This window comes from Falco rusticolus, chromosome 4 (assembly GCF_015220075.1).
Source record: "Falco rusticolus isolate bFalRus1 chromosome 4, bFalRus1.pri, whole genome shotgun sequence".
Taxonomy (NCBI): domain Eukaryota; kingdom Metazoa; phylum Chordata; class Aves; order Falconiformes; family Falconidae; genus Falco; species Falco rusticolus.
The window spans coordinates 50,872,837-50,896,129 of NC_051190.1; the positions used below are offsets into that span (position 1 = coordinate 50,872,837).

The following is a 23,293-nucleotide window of genomic DNA, read 5'->3' on the forward strand; positions in this document are numbered from 1 at the left end:
CTGGTGGGCAAGGTCTCCCTTTCTCCTTCCCACCCCTTTCATTTCCAGTAACAGGCTGAACTCAGCTTCTTCCCCATTCCTGTGCAGTTTGGGGCTTTCACTGCACCTGGCCGGGGCACACACATCCTGCAGGGCCCCCGGAGCCGCAGGTGGCTGGAGGCCCCCGGAGGGCAGGGGGTGGGGACATGCAAGACCCCGGTAATGGAGTGCGGCATCCGGGGGCCCCAGAGATGCCTGAGGCTTAGCAAGTCTCCTTCATGGTGGGAAACGGGTCCCCTGGGGAGGTGTCAGCCCATGAGCCGGCTGCCACGTGGTGGCTGCCTGGCAGAGCCCTGCTGGAGCTGCCCCAGCCCCACAGCCGGACCGCTCACCCCCAAGGACATGCAAGATCCTCCTTCCCACGGGGGTCTTGGGCTGAAGCAGCTCTCATGGGGCAGCCCCCCCACAGGAGCACCACCACAGGCTGCTGTTTCACCCATCCTGCTTTCCACTGACCCAAACTGCTCCTGAAATGATGGGGACTCTGGAGCAGTATGTCCCCCATGCTCTCCCACCCCTGAGGGGACCAGGGCACAGCACCGAGCATCCCTCCCTGGGAGTGTCATGCCAGAGCAGCACACCCCCTGGGGTACAGCTCCGAGGACAGCGGGGCTGTGGTGGCCTCAGCCAGCCCAGGAGCTGCTGCCGGCTGTGCCATGCTGTGCCGGGCTGTGCCTGGGGCTGGTGCCTGCGACAACACTGGGAGCATCGTATGGGCACCAACGGCGGCATGCAGTGGTACCAGGAGTAGCCCAGGACTGCAGGGCACACCAGTCACAGAATCCTAGAACGGTTTGGGTTGGAAGGGACCTTAAAGACCCCCCCGTCCCACCCCTGCCACGCGCAGGGCCCCCTTCCCCCAGCCCCAGCGCTCCCAGCCCGGCTGCGCAGCAGAGGGGCTCCAGCCCTCTGGCCATCTCCGTGGCCTCCTCTGGCCCCGCTCCAACAGGTCCGTGCCCTCCTTATGCTGGGGGCCCCGGAGCTGGAGGCGGCGCTGCAGGGGGGTCTCAGCAGAGCGGGGCAGAGGGGCAGAGCCCCTGATACTCGGGGTGCCCTGACCTGGGTGCAGGATTTTGCGCTTGACCCTGTTGAACCCCATGAAGTCACCTCTCCAGCCTGCCCAGGTCCCTCCAGACAGCATCCCTTCCCTCGGCCCTTCCAGCCCTGCCCACCCCACAGTTTTAGCTCCTGCTCAAGGCGCCAGACACACGGCCATAGGCTGGAGGTTTGTGGTCAGCACAAAGACGCAGCACAGTGTGGGCATGGGCTGGGCTACCAAAATCCCTGGGCTACAACGTGCCTAAAGTTGTCATCCTAATTTTCAAATAGCATTTATTATTACTGCCAGGACTAGAAACCCAGAGTTAAATCAGGATGTTCACAATAATCTTGCTGTCACACATACATACCTTCTGACTCTCTTGGTAGCCGAATGTGTCCCTTTGTAATAGAAAAGAACACTTTGTTTTGCAAAGTGTCCATCAATGTGTTATGATGCAAAGGAGAGTCCAAAGACTGTTTTCCTTACGGTGAGATGCTCTATCTGGTTTTTTTCTTTGAGAAAATCCTCTCTAAAGGGTGGCTGGGAAACACTTAGTCTCTGGGATGTCCTGTTTGCCTTGGAACTTCCTCTGCAGCAGTAGTCACTTAACAGCTGTTGGCATGGTCTGCTAATTGGTGTTTGCCCAGAGCAGCTGTGGGTGCCCCAGCCCTGGCAGTGCCCAAGGCCAGGCTGGACGGGGCTGGGAGCTACCGGGGCTGGGGGAAGGGGTCCCTGCGTGTGGCAGGGGTGGGACTGGGGGGTCTTTAAGGACCCTTCTAACCCAAACCGTTCTGGGATTCTGTGAAACCAGCCCAGGGTGTGAGCCCTCAACCAAAGGCCCTGTGAATAGGCTTTTCCCGTGGATGCAGCAAGCTCCAGGGTTTGCAGATAGCGAAGCTCAGGGCAGGCAAAGGGAAGCACAGATAACCTCAGCTTTTGCACAAAGGGCAGCTCCACCTCCTCGCTCCCTGTCCATGTTCCCTAAACAGCCCACAGGCCCGGGTGATCTGAGCGGGAGGCTGCCCTTGCCCTGCCCTGCCCGTGGCCCAGGACAGCCCCCACAGTGCCATCCCCATAGAGTTCACAGGGCTGAAACACCTCTGCTCCCTGGGGAATGGGGTCTGATCGCCATCCAACTGAGCCTCCCACGGCTCAGCAGCACAGTGAAAAAAGTTACATGAGAAACCAGCTACAGCCCTCGTCACAACTGGGAAATGCCATTGTAAAGCCACCAGACAGAACAAACCATAATCAAAACAAAAAAACTGGGACAAGTACAGCATTTCTAAATCCTGCATGGTATGGTCAGCCCTGAAGTGGTCAGGCAGTTGGACTAGATGATCTGTGTAGGTCCCTTCCAATGGAATTCTTCTATTCCTTTCCTTTCTTTTCCTTTTCTTCCCTTCTCTTTCCCTTTCCTTTTTTCTTTTTCTATTCCTTTCTATTTCTATTCTACTCTAATTCTACTCTATTATTTTCTACCTCTGTTCTATTTTACTCTATTCTACTTCTATTATATTCTATTCTAATTTCCTTTCAGAAAAATAAGCAAAGGATTAAAAATGGCTTAAGTAATCAGAAAGTATGTGGAAGACTCATGACAAGTTTAGAGGAAAATAACTTTTAAAAAAACTTCATTGATGTTAAAATGAAGGAATTTCCTTCTAAAAACATTCAGGCAGGACAGAGAACTGCTTTTTCACTCTTTTGACCAAGATATTTTTAGGGTGCAGATAACCGTGAGAAGTTAATGTTCCTGTAATGACCCAGTGTGTGATACCAGTACAAACAAACTTGAAAACAAGCCATTTATTAAACTGCCATTATGGAAACACAATCAAAACTTCCATCTCTGTTGACTTTCAGTTCTCATTTGGAAAGAACTACTGGCCAAGTCAATATTCCTTATTCATGAAAATCACAACCCACACCCTAAAAGCAGGTATAACAATCTTGTTTCTTCCCCTTGGTGCTCCAGGAATAACAGTAGCATAATTTAAAACTATTTACCAAAGTCACCTGTGCACTTTGTGCCACACTTTGAATTTTGCAGCTTCTGACGGTTTGGGTTTTCTCCTCCAGATATGATGGCTGGAGTTTAACTGCTGCCTGTCAAGTGTAGCAGGGCATGTTAGAGAGAACGTGTGTGGGAAGAGATTTCTCTGAATTGCAAATCAGCTGCACTGAGCAAACTGCCTTGTATTGGCTTTCATCAAGGAGCCACTCCTGTACTCTTTAACAGCAGAATCTGCACAACGGTCACAGAAATGGGCAAGTATGGAAAAACATCACCTCCTTGCTATGGGTCATGTTTCAGTTGGGTTCTTCTCCCCACTGCTCCGTGCCCACAGCTAGCACATCAGCTCTGTCCTCTTCAGTCACACAAGAGCAGGGCTGCCCATTTTCTGGGCTCATCAGACTGAAGAGGCTTTTACTGGAACAAGTTTTGGCTTCAAAGTTCCCAGGCTGGGTGTCCATACACCAAAATATAAAGGCTATTCATGAAGTAGCTGCACCTCTGGTAGGGACATGGTTTAGCAGTGGGCTTGGCAGTGCCCAGTTAATGGTTGGACTTTATGATCTTAAAGGTCTTTCCCAACCTCAGTGAGTCTGTGCTTCTATGATTATGAGTGGTCCCTGCCAAACATGTTTTTTTTAAGGTGAAAGTGTTGCTAGGGCTCAGCAGGTGCCACTAGTGGGACAGGATGAGCCCCAGTACCTCCCTGGCCTTGCCAGGCTCCAGCTACATACGGGGGTTGTGCTTGGAAACCATGCCCACCTTCCTGAGTGCTGCTTGTCTAGGCCCCAGGCTCAGTTCAGTTCCCTGAGCCACCCCCCCGCCCAGGCTGGTGCCCCAGCCCCTTCCCGGCTCTGGACACGCTCCAGCCCCTCAGGGTCTGGCTGGTGCTGAGGGGCCCAAACTGAGCCCAGCATCCGAGGGGCGGCCCCCCCAGTGCCCAGCGCAGGGGGACGGGCACTGCCCCGGCCCTGCTGGCCACGCCGTGTCTGACACCAGCCAGGGTGCTGCTGGCCCCCTTGGCCACCTGGGCATGCGGGGGGCTCATGCCCAGCTGCTGCCCCCCAGCCCCTTCCCCGCCGGGCAGTCCCCAGCCCCCTGCCCCCAGCTCCTGGGGCTGGTGTGACCCCCTGGCAGGGCCTGGCACGGGGCTGGGGTGACCCTCACACAGCTGGGCTCGGCCCCTCAGCCAGCCTGCCCGCCCAGACCCCCTGCAAGAGCCCCCTGGCAGGTTAGTGCTCCCCCCAGCTTGGTGCCACCTGCGGGCACTCACCAAGGAGAGGACCCCCAGCATCGGCTACCACCAGCCGGGGCCAACCTGCGAGCTGTCCATGAAGCCGCCCCCTGTGGCGGCCCCGACGGGCCAATGGCAGCCTCGCTGGCGGTCACGTGACAGGAGGGCGACGTTCAAAATGGCGGCGCCGACAGTAGCGCGGTCCATCTGCGGCCCCTCCTCCGCGAGTGCTTCCGCAGGCCATGTGCATGCTAGCCACGCCTCTGGTTGGCGCGGCCTACTTCCGGGAGGCGCGGGGCTCTGGCCGGACACGTGTGGGGCTGTGCCGGCGGGAGGAGGGACTCGCGCGGAAGTGGCGCGGCCGCTCGCATCGTGTGGCCTACTTCCGGCATAGAGCCTACGGGAGGAAGGCACGCTAGTAGCGCCGTGTAGAGACCCCGGGCAGTGCTCCCCCGGCTGCCATGGCGGGGCACACGCAGGTAGGAGCCGTGCCCTGGTGCAGGATGGCCTGCTGTGCCCTCCCCAGTGCCGCAGCCCTCAATGCCTGAAGCTCTGTACCCCCCTCCCGCCTCCCTGCAGCCTTGCGCAGTGGCTACCATCATGGCTGGCACTGCTGGCCCCCTGGCCTAGCCACAGCGTGGCCTCATGCCACCCCCTGAGCTAAACCCCCCCTAACCCCCCACCTGCGCCCCCAGCATGGCCTCACTAGCTGGCCCTGCCATGCCACATTTTCAGTCATATGGCCACACAAAGCCAGAGCCTGGCCTGTGGCATGTGGTGCGATGGCTGCAGCAGGTCCGTGTGGGTGGCTCCAGCTGCTGGTGCACCATGGGCTGCCAGGAAATAGAGCCAAGCTCTAGGCAGCATCTCGCTGAGGCGTCGTTCTCTGAAGATTGCAGAATCCCTGAATGGTTTGGGTTGGGACCTTGAAGACCCCCCAGTTCCACCCCTGCCACACACAGGGACCCCTTCCCCCAGCCCCAGTGGCTCCCAGCCCCGTCCAGCCTGGCCTTGGGCACTGCCAGGGCTGGGGCACCCACAGCTGGTCTGAGCAGCCTGTGCCGGTGCCTTGTTGCTCTCACAGGGAAGAGTTTCTCCCTCATATCTGATCTCAATCTATCCTCTTTCCGCCTTTGTCCTGGCCTACAGGCTCTACTAAAATCCCTAAGATCCTTATCCCCCACCCCCCTCTGGGGCATGCAGCTTCCTCAGAAAGTGCTGTTCATTGGTGCTTAAAACTGCATGATTTGGTTTTTCACCCAAGGGTGGAAGTAGCACCTGGAAAATAAAACATATAAGAACCCCCTCTCCCACACGGTGGTGGGCTTCCCTGTCCAAAGGTGGTGCAGTTCTGCAATTCCTCGTGCAATCCTTGTGTGGCAGGAGCCAGTGACCTTTGAGGACGTCGCTGTCTATCTGAGCCGAGCGGAGTGGGAGGCCATTGCAGTGAGACAGAGGGATCTGTACTGCAGCGTCATGCTGGACAACTACAAGCTCTTGACGTCCCTGGGTAACCCAAAGCTTTAACTACTGGGTTCAGGCTGCATCCAGGGAGGGCACAGCTGGGGCAGGGATTTTGTTACATTTGACTCCTTCTGAGGGGCTGATCAGAGCTATGGCTGCAGCGTGGGGGTAACTGCTTCCAGCACCTGTGCTCCTGGGGGAGTTTAGTGCTGGAAAAATGCAGGATTTGGGTCTTGTTGAGCTGATGGCTGCCTCTGAAAACAACGGCAGGTGAGCTGTCTCCCCTGAGGGCAGTCAGGGACCCACTGGGGGGTCCTGGCCACAGGCAGATGATGTGGGTTGGAAGGGACCTTAAAGACCATCTGGTCCCACCCCTGCCACACGCAGGGACCCCTTCCCCCAGCCCCGGTGGCTCCAAGCTCTGTCCAGCCTGGCCTTGGGCACTGCCAGGGCTGGGGCACCCACAGCTGCTCTGGGCAGCCTGTGCTGGCACCTCGCCGCCCTCACAGGGAAGGATTTCACACCTGTCAGAGGACAGTACAGTTCCCTGAACCAGTGAGGTCCCACTGCCACCACAACAGGACAGAGATCTCTGATTACCAGCATAAAGGGTCTGGGCCAGGCACCTGGGAGGACATCCCATGCCCAGAAGCTGCTCCTAGGCTGAGCAGCAAATAACCCCTCGCAGGAAAATCCTGTCAGTAGAGTTGGGAGTTGGTTCCCGTATTCCCATCAGGGCTCTGCCCTTGCAAATTAATCTCCAGCCACAGCTCCAGTATCTCTTTTTTTTTTTTTTTTTTTTTTTTCTTCCCCCCCCCCCCCCCCCCCCCATGTTCTGGTGTTGCTTCTTCTTGGCCTCTTCTGGTCACGGTGCAGTGCAGCTTGGGGTCACAGAGAAGACCTTTATTTTTTCATGTTAACAGTTTATTGCTGCCATTTGTGTTAGAATGACATGCTCTGTTCTGCCCCCCAGGTTATCCAGGCCCAAAACCTGACATTTTGTACCGGATAGAGCATGGGGAAGAGCCGTGGCTCTGCATGCCGCACAGCCCAGTGATGTGGGACGGACCTGACTGCCCCTCTCCAGGTGAGCAGGAACAATCCAACCCCTTGGCTCACCAGGGCGTGGTGGCATGTTCCAAAGGCCACTCCAAGCTTCTCTTTTTCTGTAGCAGTGCCCAGCATGTCTCCAGGGTTCCCGCTTGCTCTCCTGTCCAAATCCTTTCCCTCCCCATGGTCTCTTGTGAGGTATCTCTCTCCTTTCCCTCTGGCCCTGCAGCCCTCCCCACACAGTAGCAACATCCAAGGGAAACGGAGGTTGCCTCTCTCCCTGTGCAAACGCTGCAACTCTGCAGAGGTGGAGGCTTTCTGGCTGCTGATGGTGGACAGGGCTTCTTCATCATCTTCCTCCAGCCCCATGGCAGGGCTTCCCATGCTGGGAAGGTGATGTCCGTCTGGTTTCCCTACAGGGTATGGCAGGGATGTGAGCTGGCTGGAAGAGCCTCCCTTGGGCTGGTGGCCCTGTGCTGGTGAGCGTTGCATGCAGGAGGAGAAGACACAGACACCCTTCCAAGGTGAGTCCCGGTCCCCCTTCTTGCTCACCACCGGACTCTGGAGCAAAGAGCCTGAGGTGGGCTCCAGCCCCGTCCCTGTCCTCAGCTGCTTGCGCTGTACCCGGTCAGTGCTGCCAGGAGTTCTCCTGTCCTGTGCATGCAGCATGCTCAGGCAGAGCTCAACTCCCCTGTCCAGCCAGGTGGAGGACAGGGACGTGTGTCATGGGTGGCCCCTGAACCAGGGAGAGTGGATTTTTCTTACTTTCAGTGTCTCCCCCATTCAGTACGGCCCCTCTCTCCCTGTCCTGCCACAATGCCCCCACCAGGAAGAAGGCAAACTCTTCCCAACCCAGTCTCAGCAGGAGGATGGTGCATGCAGTGGTGTCTCCAGTCTTCCAGACTGCTGAACAAGTTCAGGTGTCTTGCAGGTCAGAGTGAGTCGCTGTCGGAGGCGGCTGGCAGAGGAGCGGGGCCAGTGGAAAGCGGAAAGAAGGCACAGACAGCCTTGTGTCCTGGGGAGAGAGGAGAAGATGAAAAAGAGGTCACGGCAAGCACAACCCAGAGCAGAGGATTCCCCCTTCAGCCAGTGACAGAACAGCAGAACAAGAAGGCACATCCTTGGGAGCACCTGGATGGTGAGCCTAGGGAGAGGTTTCAGAGGAGTGGCCCAAAAAGTCAGCGCGCCCTGGGAAAAGTGACATTTCTGCAGGGAAACAGGAAACTGTCTGTCAAGGAACTGAATGAGATTATTTTGAAAGACCACTGTTACTGTGTGAGGGAGACATGGCTCTTGCATTGCGCCTCACAGCTGTGTCCTGTGAGAGAGCACAACTACTGCAGAAGCCACGAGGTTGGTGTCTCGGTGTTTAAGGGCCACCAGAACCATCACGTACAAGGGATTGCTTATCAGGGTAGAGTTAAAAAAATTGATCGTCTTACTGGTAAGGCTCGGGTCATGCTGCACAGGCTGGAAAAGCGAAGAACCCAAACAGAGCGAATCATCAGGAAAGCCAACAGAATTCTGTGGCATTACAAGTCTTTTGACAGCAAGAGGCTGAAGTTGCCTCAAGGCTCCTCTAGCCCCGCCTGTCCACCTGAGCCTGCTGCCCCTCCTGCTAAGGCAGAAGACAACCCTGCAAAGGGAACATGTGAGGCATTTTGTTCTCCTGCAAATCAGAAAGCTCTGTCCCCCAAGCATCAGAGTGAAGGTAGCTCCCTAGGGCTGTCGCCAGAAGCACTCGGTGCCCTTGCGGTGTCTTTTGAACCCCCACCCTCAAATGCAGCTGCAGAGGTGAAGAGCAAAGTGACACAGCCCAAGGTGCCTGTACATCATGAGGTGCAGAGCACACTGCAGGTCCAGAGCCCCTGCACTAAGCAAAACATTGAAGAATGTGAAGTAGTGAATTCAAATTATGTATCACTGCGTGATGCATACAAACTATTGATGCAGACTGTTGACCGCTTATTGGACTCTGTACACCAGAACTTTGAGCTTCATGGCTGCTCTCAGTGTAAGGATCGGTGGCCCATCATCATTCAGATCGACAGCTGATGGGTGGCACTGCGGGGACCTGTCGAGCTGACAGTCGGGACTGTCTTCCCTGCAGCAAAACCCACTGAAGCGATCTGAGAGAAGAAACGCTCTGAAAGGGATGTAGGGGCAGATCAGTGGGTATAAAACTTGGGGTGCAGTGCCTGCTGGGGAGCCATCATGCTGGGAGGCTCAGGGGGAAAGGCCAAGGGGAAGGGAAGGATTGGTGTGGATAAAATGAGGAAGCATGGAAAAATGGTGCAGAGGGGGAAGGATGGACAGCCATGTGTGAACAGGCACCTGGTCAGACTGTTTCTGGCTGGGCTGCGCTTGATTGCAGCGGTTCTTCCTGTCTGCTTATTAAACTATTCTAAATTATTGTCAGTGTTGTCACAGCCCCTGGCGGGTCCATCTGTGTGCTAACTGTGCTCACAATGGAGCAGCTGCTTGCTGGGCCCTGGCGGGGAGGAATCCCCGGGGTGTTCGCGCCCTCTGTGTTTTCTCGGGATTGACTGATGCAGCGTGAGGGGAGTGGAGCTCGTGGGGTGGCGTGTTTTGTCCACGCCTTTGTGGCCACGGCTCTCAAAGCAGGGGTTGCACTCGCGGCAGGATGAGGAATGGCCCCGGTGCCCCCTGCGGGCCAGACTCGGCCCCCGCCGCGGCAGGCCTGTCCCGGTGGGGGTCACAGGGCCGCCGCCATGGCCGGGCCCCGCAGGGGCGCCACAAAATGGCGCCGCCGGTGAGAGCGGCCAATCGCGCAGGCGGGTGGTGACACGTGGGGCGGTGTGGCGCAGGGGGTTCTGGGGCAGCCGTACGACTTCCGGGTCACGGGAGGGAAGGCCCCCTTCGGGCGGGACTCACCACCTGAAGTACGTGATCCGGATGTTTGCACACGTCCCTTCTGCCGCCGTTGCCGTGGTAACGCGGGAGCCACTTGCTGCTTCCGCTAGAAGCGGGGGGCGGGGCCCCATGCGGCTGCTGGGGCCGGGGCCAGGGCCGCTGCTCCGTTTCGGGCCTGGGAGCGCTCAGCCCTGCCGGACCGCTGGTACCGGCTGCGGGCCCCACCCGGGCAGAGGCAGGCCGCGGGCAGGCGCAGGGCCCGACGGCGGGTGTTACCCAGCACCGTAACCGGGGACACCCCCCCTCAGAGGCTCACCAGGCCACCCAGCTGTGGTGCTCAGCGGTGCTGGGCGCCTCCTCCCGTGGCAGGCCCCGGGCCAGGTGGGCACTCGCTGTTTGCAGGGGGGATTTGCAAATCGGCAGTGTGTTGCGTGCCCGTTCCTGTTCACGGATGGGGTTGCTCACAGGTGTCCTGCTTCCAGTGCGTACCCTCGGGCAGCACCACGGATGCTTCTCATGGACCCCACATGCTCCCCGGTGGGGCTCACCCGCTTTGGGGGCGGCGGTTTGAGCCAGTGGTTGCGATCTCCCACTGCCACAATTATCTTTGTCCTATTTGTGGCTAGTTTTTGTTGACATCAGTGGATTGCAACACCTTATCAGCCTGTCTCCTCCCGTGGCCAAAGCTCCTGCTTTCCTCCCTCAGGAGCATCTTTCTGCGTAGCTCAGATAATGGTGTTCCTGACACTGTCTTTGTTCCCTGCCCTTCCCAAGGCTGCCTCCCTTGAGCAGAAGTCCCATCGTTCTTCACTTTTAACAGCTTTAAAGAGTCACCTCGGCCTAAACCTTGGGCACAGATTTGTTTAACATACAGTTAAACACTACACTGGAGAATCAGAGTTTGGTGACTGGGGAGTTCAGATGACCCAGGGAGTGGTGCCTTGCTGGGAGTGGGTTGTGTGGGGCCGTGGCTGCAGCCGGTGCCCAGATTGCCCGTGGTCTCTCAGCCAGAGCCAAGAGTCAGTCCCAGGGTGATGGGCAGATCCAGTTCCCCAGCACAGGATGTGGTGGGGGCTTCCTTCATGTTGGAATCCATCGGGGCCACGCTGCCTCAGCCCAAAGGGGCTGATGAGCATGTTGGGAACGGTGAATGGCTGTGGTGTTGGGGTGACTGCTCTCAGCGCCCTGGGGGAGCCCTGTGCTGGGGAAACGTGGGGACTGGGTCTCTGTGAGCTGGTGGCTGCCACTGCCACTGACAGTGTGATGCAGAGCAGCTTCCTGCCCTGAGGCCAGGCAGGGACCTGGTGCGGGTCCTGGCCCCATCTCACCTGGGTGCTCAGGCAGTGATGCTGCTCTGTGGTGCAAGAGGCACTTGTGTCCAGGGGCTTGGGGGGTTTTCTCCCTCCACCTTCATTAAAAATGGAAGAAGTAAATGTGTAACAGTGCAGCGAAAGTGATTAGTGTGGAAAAGGGGAAACTAGCAGAAGCACAGGTGTAAATCCTGCTGTTCTTTGCGCACGTAACAGGAAGATGGGTGCAAACAGAAACACACAAAGGTGTCAACCTGACCTGTTTGCACTTCACCAACCCATTTCATACTCTTTACCTCCTCTTCCCTCTTGTTTTCCTGTCCTTCTTTCCCTTGGGCCATGGGGTGTGTGGGTGTGTCTCAACGTGCCGTCTAACCACTTTAAACTGGCATCTTGTCTTCTCCTTTTGCTGCCAAGCTCAAATTGCACCAGACTCCCAGAATTATGAGCTTGACTGAAAAGATACTAGTTCAAAAACTAAAAGCTTTTTTTGTTTCGTTTCTGTGCCATTTGGTTTTGAGCCATTGTGGTGCACTTCACTCATGTTTTTAGACATTCTACCATGGTTGTAAAGAGTAATTTTTTTAGTAAGGCTTCTGCACAGAGCAGGGAGTTGGACTTGATCCTTACAAGTCCACTCTGAGATCTTTTATGATTCCATGATCCCCTGCTTCTGCACCTTCCCCTAAACATCCCCTGATAAATTCCATGCGGTCTCCAAATGCCCTGTGCCCTGGTAGCCAGTAACCCCTGCCGGTACCATCTCAGCTGGGTGCCCCTGGCGGCAGCCATGTTCCCTTAGAGCGACTGGGTTCCTCCACCTGTCTTTGTTCCTCTGCCCCATTGTGATTGTGGAGATTAGCCTTTAACCACTCAACCTACCTGATGATATTTCTGGAATTCAGGAAATCTGGGTGATTAGGAGTACAATCGCCCAGCTGCAGCCGTAGACCTCTGTGTGACCCAAACCTCAAAGTAATAAATTCAAGTGAGTTCAGGAGAGATGAGCCCAGGGTCCCAGCCCTCCCCGGGGCTGCAGCGTGTGGATGAAGCACCCTTGGCACCAAGAAGGGCTTGATCGATAGGGTAGGCACAAGTGATGTAGGACAACATCCCAGATCAAGACATGCTGTCCTTGAGTTTAGGGAGTGGAGAGGTGATTGACAGGTGTCAGCACTCTGTGTATTTATCTGAATAAACAATGATACCCAAGGACTTTGCTGGCAGAAAATACAGCGCGGCAGGAGCAGGGCAGGGCCTGGAAGCTGGAGCAGGATGTGAAGCTTTGGTGGGTTTGCAGTGGGGGAGGAGCTGCCTGTGGGGGACATGTTCTGGGGCAGTGGTGGTTTCTCCATGTGTTGAAGCACCCAGCCTCAGGCTACAGACCCGCCTGTGGCCAGGCCCCAGCCGCTGCGCTTGCTTCTCCAGCAGGATGGAATATGTGGGTTGATGTTAGACTAGAACTTGGATCCGATGGATTGACTAATTGCTCTGGCGTTGGCCTGCAAATCTGAGCGCTGGTCCTCGACTACAAGGACCCAAGAATAATTCTGGAGATGACTGCCTGAGTAAATGCTCTAACATCTCCCAGTTTTTGATGAAAATGGTGCATGAGCAATAAAATCTCCTTTTCTGAGGCGACCAAACATGCTGTAGCCTCCTTTCTGTCTAAAAGGTGGTTGATTCTCCTGATAATCACAAGATCCATGGGTTCTTGCTACAAATAATCTTGGATCTAATCCAATGAGACCTCCAGGGTTTTTTCCGACTTACTTCCACAGTTCCACAGTGTTGTGCACTGAGGCTGTTGCTCATGTTTTCCAGCCAGTCTCTCGGCAGCCCTCTTTACACCCGCCTCTGTGTAACAACCGCATCTCTGTATCTCTTTGTTTTCCTTCGTAAAGACAAATGTCCTAAAGATACCCTATCTCCCATGCACGGTTCCTCCTCAATTCTCTTTTCCATGATGTTGTGTGAGTTGTTCTCTTAGTTTATCCTTTGTCTTTTCTTCCCCTTGCTTTGTGCAAGGTGGCACCCTTTGTTCTGCCTGTAGCATTCACATCCCAGCACCAGCAAGTGCAGAGTAGTTTTTTTGGGAGCTCAGGGCTCCCCAGCACCTGGAGCTCTTCCAAGACCCCAGTTGTTTGATGCCTGGGATTGCAGAGGCGATGAAGAAGTGGGTAGAGGCAGAGGAGGTGCCCCAGCACACCAGTTTTGGGGAGATGTTTCCTCCAACCCAACCTTCGGGGTAGCAGAGGTGGATCTGCCCCATCCCTTGCCCAGAAGTGGCAGCGTTGCCCGCTCCTGCCCGTCCCTCCAGCCCCGCCGAGGTCCCCCGCTCTCCCTGGCATCCTGTGGCAACAGCTTGTGCCAATCGACCGCAGTGGAGCAGCACTGACATCAGGGGCCAAGGTCCAGGCAGGCAAGCGTGCAGCAGCACCGAGACAGCCCAGCTGGGCGGCCGTGCCCCACGCAGCGCCATGAGGCTGTGGCTGCTCTGCATCTTGGCTGCTGCCGTGGCCCTCATGGCCGTGGCTGGAGCCGACCATGGTGACTTGAAGAAAGTGGCACGGGGGAGAGAGGTTGGTCGCATGCAGAGGGGGGTTAAAGCTGGGGAATAATGGGGCCAGGCGCAGGGGAGACCATGGGGAGGGGAAACCTCCCCTGGCACAGCGGGCATGGCATGAAGCAAAGCTTGCACCCCTGGCCCCGTCCCCAGGGACACCGGGTGCTCCGGCACCAGCACCCTGTGCCAAGCCCCTGCACAGGGGCCAGGGGAGCAGCTCTTGCAGCGCCCCCGTTCCCTGCGCTGCGCCAGCTGCCAGTGGGGCTGGGGACAAGCTCAGCGCACGGGGGTCCGGCCGAGCCCTTCACCCCTGAGGGTCACTGCCATGGTGGGGCTGCACTCTGCCTGTGGGCTGTGTGCTCTGCCAGCCACAGCATTGCACAACTGGCAAATATTTCATCATGGAGGTGGTGAGGGGCTGTGCAGGGGAGCAGGGAGGTGGCAGCAGGTGGTCTGGCGCTGCATGGGGGGACAGGGGCTGTGGCACAGGGTGGTGGCTCAAGGCACAGGTGGAAGGCAGGGGAAGGACGTTGTTTGCAAACACAGCCCAAATCACAGCTGCGGATTGTGTGTCCGAGCAGGGATGGACCAGGAGAAGCTGGGGGTGACCTGGGCACGGCAGCAATCCTGTCCCCATCCTGGAGCAGTGGCAAAGGGGGCTGGCCGACTATTTGCCCATCGGATCCTGCTCACTGGGGTGCTCCCTGCCTGCACCTCCCTGCCCACACTCCTACCACCCGGCCAGACCTGGGGGCACTTACGCAGCCGCCAAAGCAACCCTGGGCAGCAGCGGGCTTGGGCAGAACCGGTAACAGATCTTCCCTCCACAGGTGATGAGCAGCGGGCGCCGGCACCGGCCCCACCGACCCTGCTCAGGGTGCTTCTCCGTCCTGAGCGAGGTGAGCCACAGCCATGCCGCACCACCGAGGTGGCTGCCATGGGGGCCAGGGGAAGCAGCGTGTGGGAAGAGGAGGGAAATTGGTGCCACCACTTATCGGTGTCACCCTGACAATATCCGACGGCCCTGCAGCACCAGCCACTGCTGCAGCCACATCTCTCCCCGCAGGAGTCGCGGTCAGTGTCCTGGCGTGCCAGCGAGGATGATGAGGCTCAGCCAGGCAGGCGGGTGCGTACAGAGCTGGTGGTGGAAGGTGAAAGGTCCGGAGGTGCCGCAATGCACCAGGAAGTGCCAGCCCTGGGCCTGGAGCTGCCCGGGGGGTCACTGTACCCAGCCCTGCCCACGGCCAGCCCCTGGTCATGTCCCCCTGCCAGCACAGGCTGGCCTCAGGTGTCTCTCTCGCCTGGGGCTTGGGGTGATGCTGTGCCCACTCCCGCAGGTGAGAGCCAGGAGGGAGGACAAGGAACCAGCATGGCCTGCAAGACACCCTGGCAGCGTCCCACTGCTGCGGCAGGTAATGGCAAAGCCCCCCCAATCCAGTCTGCTGAAAGCAGCGAGACCCAGTGCTGGGGACCCCTGCCACAGCAGGGACCTCCCAGCAAACCCCACTGTGTCTTGCAGGCGGTGCTGAAGCCCTGGCTGGCGCGGCGAGGAGCGGTGCTGCTGGCTGGGCGCAGCCCCATACCAGGAGAGAGCCAGGGACCCAGCCGCCCCCAGGCTGTGCCATGGGGCACATCCACCCACTCCCAGCTCTGAGGCAGCCAGGGGGGCCTGTGCCCCCCCCTCGGGCACAAATGAGCCTGTGCCTCTGCAAGCTGAGCCCTGCTGACTGCCATGTGTGCCCCCAAAGTGCTTCGCGGAGTGGCCCCCCCTGCCCCCCTTTGCCAAGCCACCAAATAAAACTGGTGAGCCAGAGGGAGTGAGTGTGCCTGGGGGGGGACATGGTGGGTGACCCTCTAACAGGGCAGCCCCAGCGCTGAGGATGCTGCTTCCACAGCGGCCCAGCTCCCACACCACCAGGGTGGGGTGCCCACCCCAGGGGCACCTCTCGTCCCCAGGGATCCCCTCGTCAGTGTGGCCGGGACCCAGCCCGAGGTCGTGCCCCACTGGTGCCGGCACAAGTGGCTGCAGACACAGACACAGACGCACCCACACACGGCACAAGTGGCTGCAGACACAGACACAGACACACCCACACACGGTGCCCTGGGGACCCTCTCGGCAGGGGGACAGGGTGGCAGCAGGATGATCCCATCCTGTTCGGCCCCTGCTCACATCCCTCCTTCCCCCAGCTGGTGCTGCCTGCCCCAGCCCACGGAGGGACCTGCCCCAGCAAGCACTGCCCCTCGCCCCCAGCGCCTGCCCCAGCACCCCCAAAACCAGGGCCCCAACCCCTGCCTAATTAGCATAAATGAAGACAATAACCAGAAGCAAATGGGTGCAGCCACATGGCTCAATGGGCTACCAGGCAATGGCAGTAACTGGGACATCACAGGCGATCGGGCTGTAACCGGGGCGGGAGGATCTGCAGGGGGGCGTGCAGGGGCAGGGGAGCGCTGACCGTGCATCCTGTCTGTGTGTCCTGTCCCCATGTCCTGTCTGCATGTTCTGACCTGGCCGTGTGTCCTGTCCACGTGTCCTGTCCGTGTGTCCCTGGCACACAAGCTCAGCTTTGCTGCTGGCTGACTCTCTGGTGGGGAAGGTGGCAGCCACATCCCCCAGCTTGGGCAGAGACCCCGGGCACTGGGCTGCAGCAGCTGGCCAGGGAGGTCCTGGCTGGGGCAACTGGGGACAGCGGCTCCTGATGTCCCGTAGGAGCAGCCATGGGGCTGTTGACTCTGACCAGTCCCATCCCTATCCCTGTCCCCATCCCCGTCCCCACCACGGGCCAGGGGGCTCCCGCCAGCAGCCATGGGCTGCAGAGTGGTGGCAGTGGTGGTGGTGGTGGTGGGATGGTGACACACCACCAGCCCAAGAGCACACATGGGAAAGGTCACCACATCACTCAGCAGTGAGGGCTTGGCAGTGACATGCCAGCAGTGCTACGGACCCATGGTGGGCTTGGTGCCAGCACGGGGCCGGGGTGGGGGCAGCAGCTCTGCAGCACTTGCAGCCCCTCTCCTGCCTTCGCCCCTTGGGCACCCACTTCACAGCACAGTGGCGATGGGCTGCCTGAGCCAAGAAGCTGCCTGGTGCAGGAGGTGGAACACGTGTCATCCATCCGCTCCAGTGAGCACAGTGTGCCCGGGGTGGGAGCACAGCATGGGCAGGGTTGCTGCTGGTTGGGACCCCCATGGTTGCAGGCAGCAGCCTGCCCAGCCCACCCCCTGCCCACCTCCTGCCCTGTGCCTGGCGGAGCTGTGTGGCACTTCCTAGCCCTCCATGGCGCTCACTGGGGCCACCAGCCGCAGGAGCCATGGAGCAGGCAGCAGCAGTGTTACCATCACTGTTTGAAGGCAGGGAGCGGGATGGGGAGACACCACAGACACCCACGGGGCCTGGGGGGCAGCGGGGGCAGAGCCCACAGCAGTGAGGGGGCAGGAGGGGTCTCCCTGGGGAAGTTGGGCTCTGCCTGGAGGCCAGGACTGGGGCTGGCCCCTCCACCATGGCCGCAAGGCGGCTTGGCCACCCCCTCAGCCGGGGCCGGATCCTGCTGCAGGCAGCCCCTCCACCTGGGCTCAGGACAGCGCTGCAGGGATGCTGCGGTGTGACACTAGGGCTCAGCGGTGGCTGGGACCGGCCACGGTGGGGGGAAGGATCCAGCACCACTGGGCTGGGCTCGGTCATGGCACCACATGGCCACAGCTGGGGCCGGCAGCGAGGGGGATCTGGTGGTGGAGGGCACAGGCAATGGGGATGATGGCGAAGCGGGTGCCAGCCCAGCCGGGGGGCTCGGGGCACCACCGAGCTGCCTGTAGCAGCCTGGCTTATCAGCAAAGCCAGGCAGGCTGAGGAGCAGCGGCCATGGCAGGGCGGCAGGGCCATGCACGCTCCGGCAGCAAGGTCTGCAGGAAGGCGATGGTGTCGGTGTGGGTGCGCTCCACCCCTCGCGCAGCCCCAGCAGCCAGGAGCGGCTCTGCAGTGCCCGGCACCGTCCCTGGTGGAGATGCCAGCGGCCGCAGGCCAGCACAGCCAGCCCTGGTGCCCGGCCCCGCTCCAGGCGGCTCCACATGCCCCACACCAGCTGCACACCGAGCCCAGGTCCCAGCACAGCTGCTCCAGCTCCTTTGCCAGGACAGTGCAGACCTGGCCAACCTCAGCCTGCAGGTCCTGGGCCTGACCGGGGGGCTCCCGCGGGGCTGGGGGCCTCAGCCCAGGGCAGCCCTTCTTGGGGGAGCTCGTCTAGCCACGGCCGCCAGGACACGTGCTGGAGCCCGGGGGGATGCAGCACCCGCCGGCCCTGCTGCAAGGCAGAGGGTGGGAGCTCACTCCATGCCCCGGTGTCATCAGCCCCCCATCACGTTGCAGCCCAGCCCCAGCCCCCCGGTACCTTCAGCAAAGGGCCTCTTGGTTGCCGCCCCAGGATGGGCAGGCAGCCGTGTGCTGCTGGCAGGGCCTGTGCCCCCAGCGTTTGGGTGTTGGTGGGGTTCCGGGGGGACACTGCTGGTGCTGTCACCCCTGGGAAGTGGCACAGACATGCCATGAGTGGGGGCAGCCCCCTGAAAACTCCCCAGCCTGCAGTGCTGCCCAGGGCCCAGCCTTGCGGGACAAGGGGCCGCCATGCCCACCGGGTCAGGGCAACACCAGGGCCTGGCTATGGCTCTGCTCTGCACCATGGGGCACATGGCACGTGTGGCCACAGGGTCACCCCTGCCTGGTGCCACAGCCCAGAGCCACCGGCACTGCGCTCCCAGGCAGGGCCATTCCCTCCACCCTGGGAAGTTCAGCCCCTTCTCTCACCCTGAGCATCTTTTCCCCCCACACTGACCCTGCAGCAGGAGAGGAGCTACAAGTGCCACCAAGCCCCTGCCAGCACCCCTCATGCCACCCACCTGCTGCAGAGGGGCTACAGCCTCCAGCGCCCAGCCCCCCAGCCCCCCGTGTGCCACCAGCAGGCACCGGCCAGGCCAGGCTGGGCTTGGGAGTGCCAATGTCCCACAGGCAGCCAAGCAGCCCTTGCAGGGGGCTCTGCCCCATGCTCCCAGCTGATGAGACCCCACAGTGTCACTCCGAGGCGTGATGGGCAGAGGGAGCCTTCAGCCCCCCTTGGGCAGCACAAGGGGGATCTGGCCCCACAGGGGTGCCCTGGCGGACTGGACTCCCCAAGGGTGCTCCCCCAAAGCCCAGACCCCCACAAGGATTTCCCCTCCACTGAAAATCAGACCTGCCCCCACTCCCCCTCCCCAGGATTCCCCAGGGACCAGACCCTGCAGGGATGCCGCCCAAATCCCAGACCTCACAGGGATGCCCATAAAAGCCCAGACCCCCCAGGGATGCCCCCATGGACTATATACCACAGGGATGCCCTGCCCCAAAGCCCAGAGCCCCCAGGGAAGCCCCTGCTCCCCAGGGGCAGCACTCCCCACGCAAGACTCGGGCTCAGCACTCCCAAGCACATCCTCGCACAACCCTGGACCTTGCAGGGGGGGTCTGAATTCCCAGCAATGAAACACGTGCCCCCCAGGGACAGCGTGTCAGGCTGTGAGAGGGGAGACACTCCCCCCCCGCAGGACCGAGTCCCACCACAGCATCCTGCTGCGTGACCCCAGCCCCATCACTGTATTCCCCAGGGTTGCCCAGGATCCCCCAAGACCCCCCAGGACCCCCTGAGACCTCACCAGCCAGCAGCGTGGGGCTGTGGCAGAGCCCACTAGCCCAGCCCCAGCCCGCGGCGCTGCTGGTGAAGGAGATGCCGCCCAGGGAGCCAGCACGCCCAGCACCATCCCCAGCTTGTGGGCAGCAGTGAGCAGTGGCTGCCAGTGACTCAGGTCGCGAGGGGCCACAGAGGGCGGCCAGGCCTGGGAGGCACACTCAGGGTGAGAGCCAACAGGACCTGGAGCATCCCACCCCCACACCGGAGAAACCTCCGGAACAGGTCAGGAGCTGCAGGGAGTGCCGAGCACCATGTGCCCAGCACCCACCCTGGCTGGGCAGGATTGGCACCAGCACCAAGTCCTGCTGCCACCCCAGGGCGCAGAGGACATCCCTGGCACCTGCCCGCGAGGGACACAGGGGGGTACAGGAACCCCAGTGCCAGAGAGCGCAGGGTCCAGGCAGCTGCCTCTGCCAAGACTGGAGATTGGCACCCAGCCCTGTCATGCCATGCTGTGCCGTGCCATACTGTGCCATGCTATGCCTTGCTGCAAGGTCCCGTGCCATGTTGTGCCGTGCTGTGCCACACCATGCCATGTTGCATGGTCCACATCATGCTGTGCCATGCCATGCCATGCTGTGCCCTGGTGTGTGCACAGTACTGTGCCATGCTGTAGACTGAAGGCAGGTTAATTAATATTGATAACATACAGCTGTGGGCTGGCTTCAGGGGCGGTGGGTTGGCTGGTGTAGGTAAGGTGCAGCTGTGGCTGGTTCTATGAAGAGGTTGGGCAGTCAGTGAAGAGAGAGGAGAGAGAACATGTGTCCTGAATGAGGAGAGACTAGGAGAAGGCAGCAGAGGGACTGGCATGAAGAGTATGTTGGTATGAGATGGTAAAAGACCTTGTTGCAGCTTGATAGTTTGGAGAGTGCTGTGACACCATGGCATGTGCTCAATGCCGTGTCAGGCTATGCCTTGCTGTGCTGTGGTGTGTGCATAGTGCTGTGCTGTGCCTTGCCAGGCTGCATGGTGCAATGCCATGCTGTGCCAAGATGTGGGCATGATGCCGTGCTGTGCTGCACCTCTGAGTGAGCATCTCCCCGGCAGAGGCTTGTGGCCACCGGGCTCTCCCTAGGGGTGTGGGAGCTGCTCACTGGGGGGCCAGACCCCCTCACCACCAGCTCCTCCAGGCACTTCTCCAGGCTGTGGAGCGGGCAGCTCTCCACTGGCAGTCTCCGTTATAACTGCAAAAGCAAATTCCAGTCCCTGCCCCCAGAGCAGCATGGCATCCCCAGATGTGGCTGGGGCCAGGGGGCCACCCAGATCTGCAATACTGGACACTCGCACCCCCTCACCCCTGTGCCAGGGTCCCCAGCCCTGTGGCTCACCTGCTGCACCCACCATCACTGGCTGTACCATGAGGCCCTGCCAGCCACTGGCTCTCAGCTGGGGCTGGGGTCTGCTGGGGGTGTCTTCCTGAGGGCGGGTGGGCTGCTCCCAGGGAGACTCTAGCTCTGCAGGGGCACCTGTGCCGGCATTAGAAGAGACCCCTGCTCAGGGCAGGGTGCTCCCAGGGTGCCAATGCCAGGACCCCCTGCCCAGCCCTTCCTGGGCACAGCCAGGGGGTGTGCCCCCCACCCACCATGGCTCAGCACTCAGCTCCCCTGGCCCCCACACACCGCCAGGACGTACCCAGGTCCCTGATGGCAGTGCCGGGGCTGGCGGGGGCTGCAAGGCGGCTTTGCCTCCAGCATAGCCACGCCCCTGCCGTCACCCACGGCTGGCCACCAAGGCAGAGCCCCCCATGCCGGTGCCCAGCAGGGCAGGACCAGGCTCTCACCCACTTAGTACAGCCCTGGTGCTCACCGCCTGCATCCATCTGCTCAGACCCTGCTGCCGTGTCCCTGCTGCCGGCAGCACACGGCTCTGTGCTGGCCTTTGGGCCACCGAAGAGAAACTCAGGGATCTCCTTCACCAGCCGCACCAGGGTGCCGAGGGCTGGGCTACCGGGGGGCCCTGTGGGACCGGGGAGGTGGATGCCAAGTGCTCCCTGGCTAGAGGAGTGGATCCCCGTGCTGCCCCTGCTCTGGCTGGGACAAGCACCAGGGCAGGGTCCTACCAAGGGAGGCCAGCAGCCAGCATGTCCCCTCTGTCATCTCCTGGTGCAGGTCCCACTGCCGTTTCTCCAGCAGCTCCCACTCCTCCATTGAGAACTGGACCGTCATGTCCTCGAACGTCACCGGTGCCTGCAGGGACATAACTGGGAGTTCCTGCCCACCTCCTGCCAGGGCAGGGGGCTGGAGATGAGCCACGTGTGTCTGTGGGGCATGGGGACGCGCTTGCTGGCTGCGGGGCAATGCTGTGGGGCTGGGGAGCAGAGCCAGGCAGGTGGGGGAAGGGGAGCAGGTGCCAGGGACAGGATGAAGGCACTCGTGTCCCCAGGAACGCCCAGAGCACCCCAGCCCCTCACAGAGTTGTGCCAGCTGGCAGCAGGACCCCTGGCCGGGCCCAAGGTGTGCGGGGACAGCAGGTGCAACCAGCTGCGCCAGGCGCCGGGCTGGCACATGGCTGGGTAAGGTGTGCTGCTGCACCCATCCTGCATGGGCAGGGGGGTGAAAGGTGTCCCAGCACGCTTCCCAGCACGCTTCCTGTCAGGTCCCTGCATGCTTCATGCTCTGTCAGGGAGGAGATGAGATAACCCACCCTGACATGCTGGTATTTGCAGCAGGAGTCGCTTTGTCCAGTCTTTCCCCCTGCCGGCACTGGATGGGCCGGGGTCCAACGTCACCACCACACGATGGTCATGACCAGCCCGGTGCCACCAAACGCATCCCGCTGACATCAGCCGTGCAGGGTTCTGCCAAGACAAGGCTGTGCTGAGTGGTGCCGGGGGAAGCGGGCCGCAGTGTCTGGCCCTGTCCTGCCACCAGCCCCTGTCCTGGGGGATGGGGACACCCCCTCCCCACGTCCTCCGAGCAGGAGGCGTGAGTGGCCATGGGCGAAGCCAGGCTTTGCCACCAATGCCCACAGCAGCTTGCCCCCGAGAGCGGCAGAACCGGGCTCAGCGCATGCACAGACTGTTCACATGGGGGTGCTTAATCCCCCCTCCCCGCCCAGGGAGGGCACCCCTGGGGGGTCGAGGCCCCTCTGGAGCTCCTTGTGTGTGTGTGGGGGGGACGCAGACCAGACCCCGAGCAGCTCCGGTGGATGCACCAGTCGGCACTTGCCCTGCGCCAAGCTGGGGGGGGTGAGGACCAGCCCCCCGACCAGAGTGCCGTGCCCCCCCCAAGTCCGGGGCTTCCCCCCCTGCTTTGCTTGCCCAAGCCCACGGCCAGCCTGGCAGCACCCGTGTCTCGTGGGAGTATTTGGTCCCTGCTCCTGGGGGGGCCCGCTCCCGCCGTGCCCTCGGCCACCCGCAGGGACAGGGACCCCCCGGACGGGCAGCCACGGGCAGAACTGGCAGCGACCCCGCCCCACACTGCCGGCGGGACCCTCTCCCAAAACTGCCCCAGAGGTGCTCCCCATCCCGGGGCGCTCCCGCTCCTACCTGCCGAGGCGCGGCCATGGCTCGGCGGCGCGGGGCCGGTACCCGCTCCGGGCCGGGGGGCAGCGGCGGAGCAGTCCCGCTCCGGCTCCCCGCTCCCGGTTCCGGGCGGAACGCGGCTGGAGCTGCCGCCCGTCCCCCCGCGCGGCTCGGAGCGCGACCGCAGTCCCGCCCCGGTGCCCCCGCTCCGCCCCGCGGTGGGCAGTGCCGCTGCCGGTGCGGGGGTTCCCCCCACCCCCGGAGCAAAGCCCCCGGCCCGGTCCCGCGGGGCTGGGTGGCGCGAAGGGACCGGGGGGTTCCGCGGGGGGACAGCGGGGGGCGGCGGGGCTGGGCTCGGGGGCACCGGGAGGCCCGGTCGGTCGGTGGACTGCGAGGTCTGGGGCACCGAGGCACTGGGGAAGTTGACGGGGTCCGGTGGTCGGTGGCACCAGGGCACCGGGTGTCGGTGGCACCGGCGGATCCGTGGGAGTCTGGGGCGTCCGGCGGTCGGTGGCACCGGGGA

General features: G+C 60.9%; 1 protein-coding gene across 3 annotated transcripts; it reads left to right on the top strand.

The window, feature by feature from the left end:
• Positions 1-4,577: 4,577 nt before the first annotated feature.
• LOC119146507 lies at positions 4,578-9,261 on the top strand. Of its 3 annotated transcripts, none has more exons than XM_037384311.1 (5): positions 4,578-4,811; positions 5,673-5,842; positions 6,770-6,883; positions 7,266-7,370; positions 7,634-9,261. In XM_037384311.1, the coding sequence occupies exons 2-5, from the start codon at positions 5,809-5,811 to the stop codon at positions 8,899-8,901; spliced, it is 1,521 nt and encodes a 506-aa protein (XP_037240208.1). In that variant the 5' UTR covers positions 4,578-4,811; positions 5,673-5,808; the 3' UTR covers positions 8,902-9,261. The 3 variants fall into 3 exon arrangements, with proteins under 3 accessions (XP_037240208.1, XP_037240207.1, XP_037240209.1); XM_037384310.1 differs by having other exon boundaries at positions 5,716-5,842; XM_037384312.1 differs by having other exon boundaries at positions 4,584-4,811; positions 5,716-5,842; positions 7,778-9,261.
• Positions 9,262-23,293: the final 14,032 nt, after the last annotated feature.

Bases quoted from the DNA above. Each gene is read 5' to 3' on its own strand.
- LOC119146507 (XM_037384310.1), top strand. The intron at 5,843-6,769 runs GTAACCCAAAGC...TCTGCCCCCCAG, and splicing joins CAAGCTCTTGACGTCCCTGG to GTTATCCAGGCCCAAAACCT. The intron at 6,884-7,265 runs GTGAGCAGGAAC...GTTTCCCTACAG, and splicing joins ACCTGACTGCCCCTCTCCAG to GGTATGGCAGGGATGTGAGC.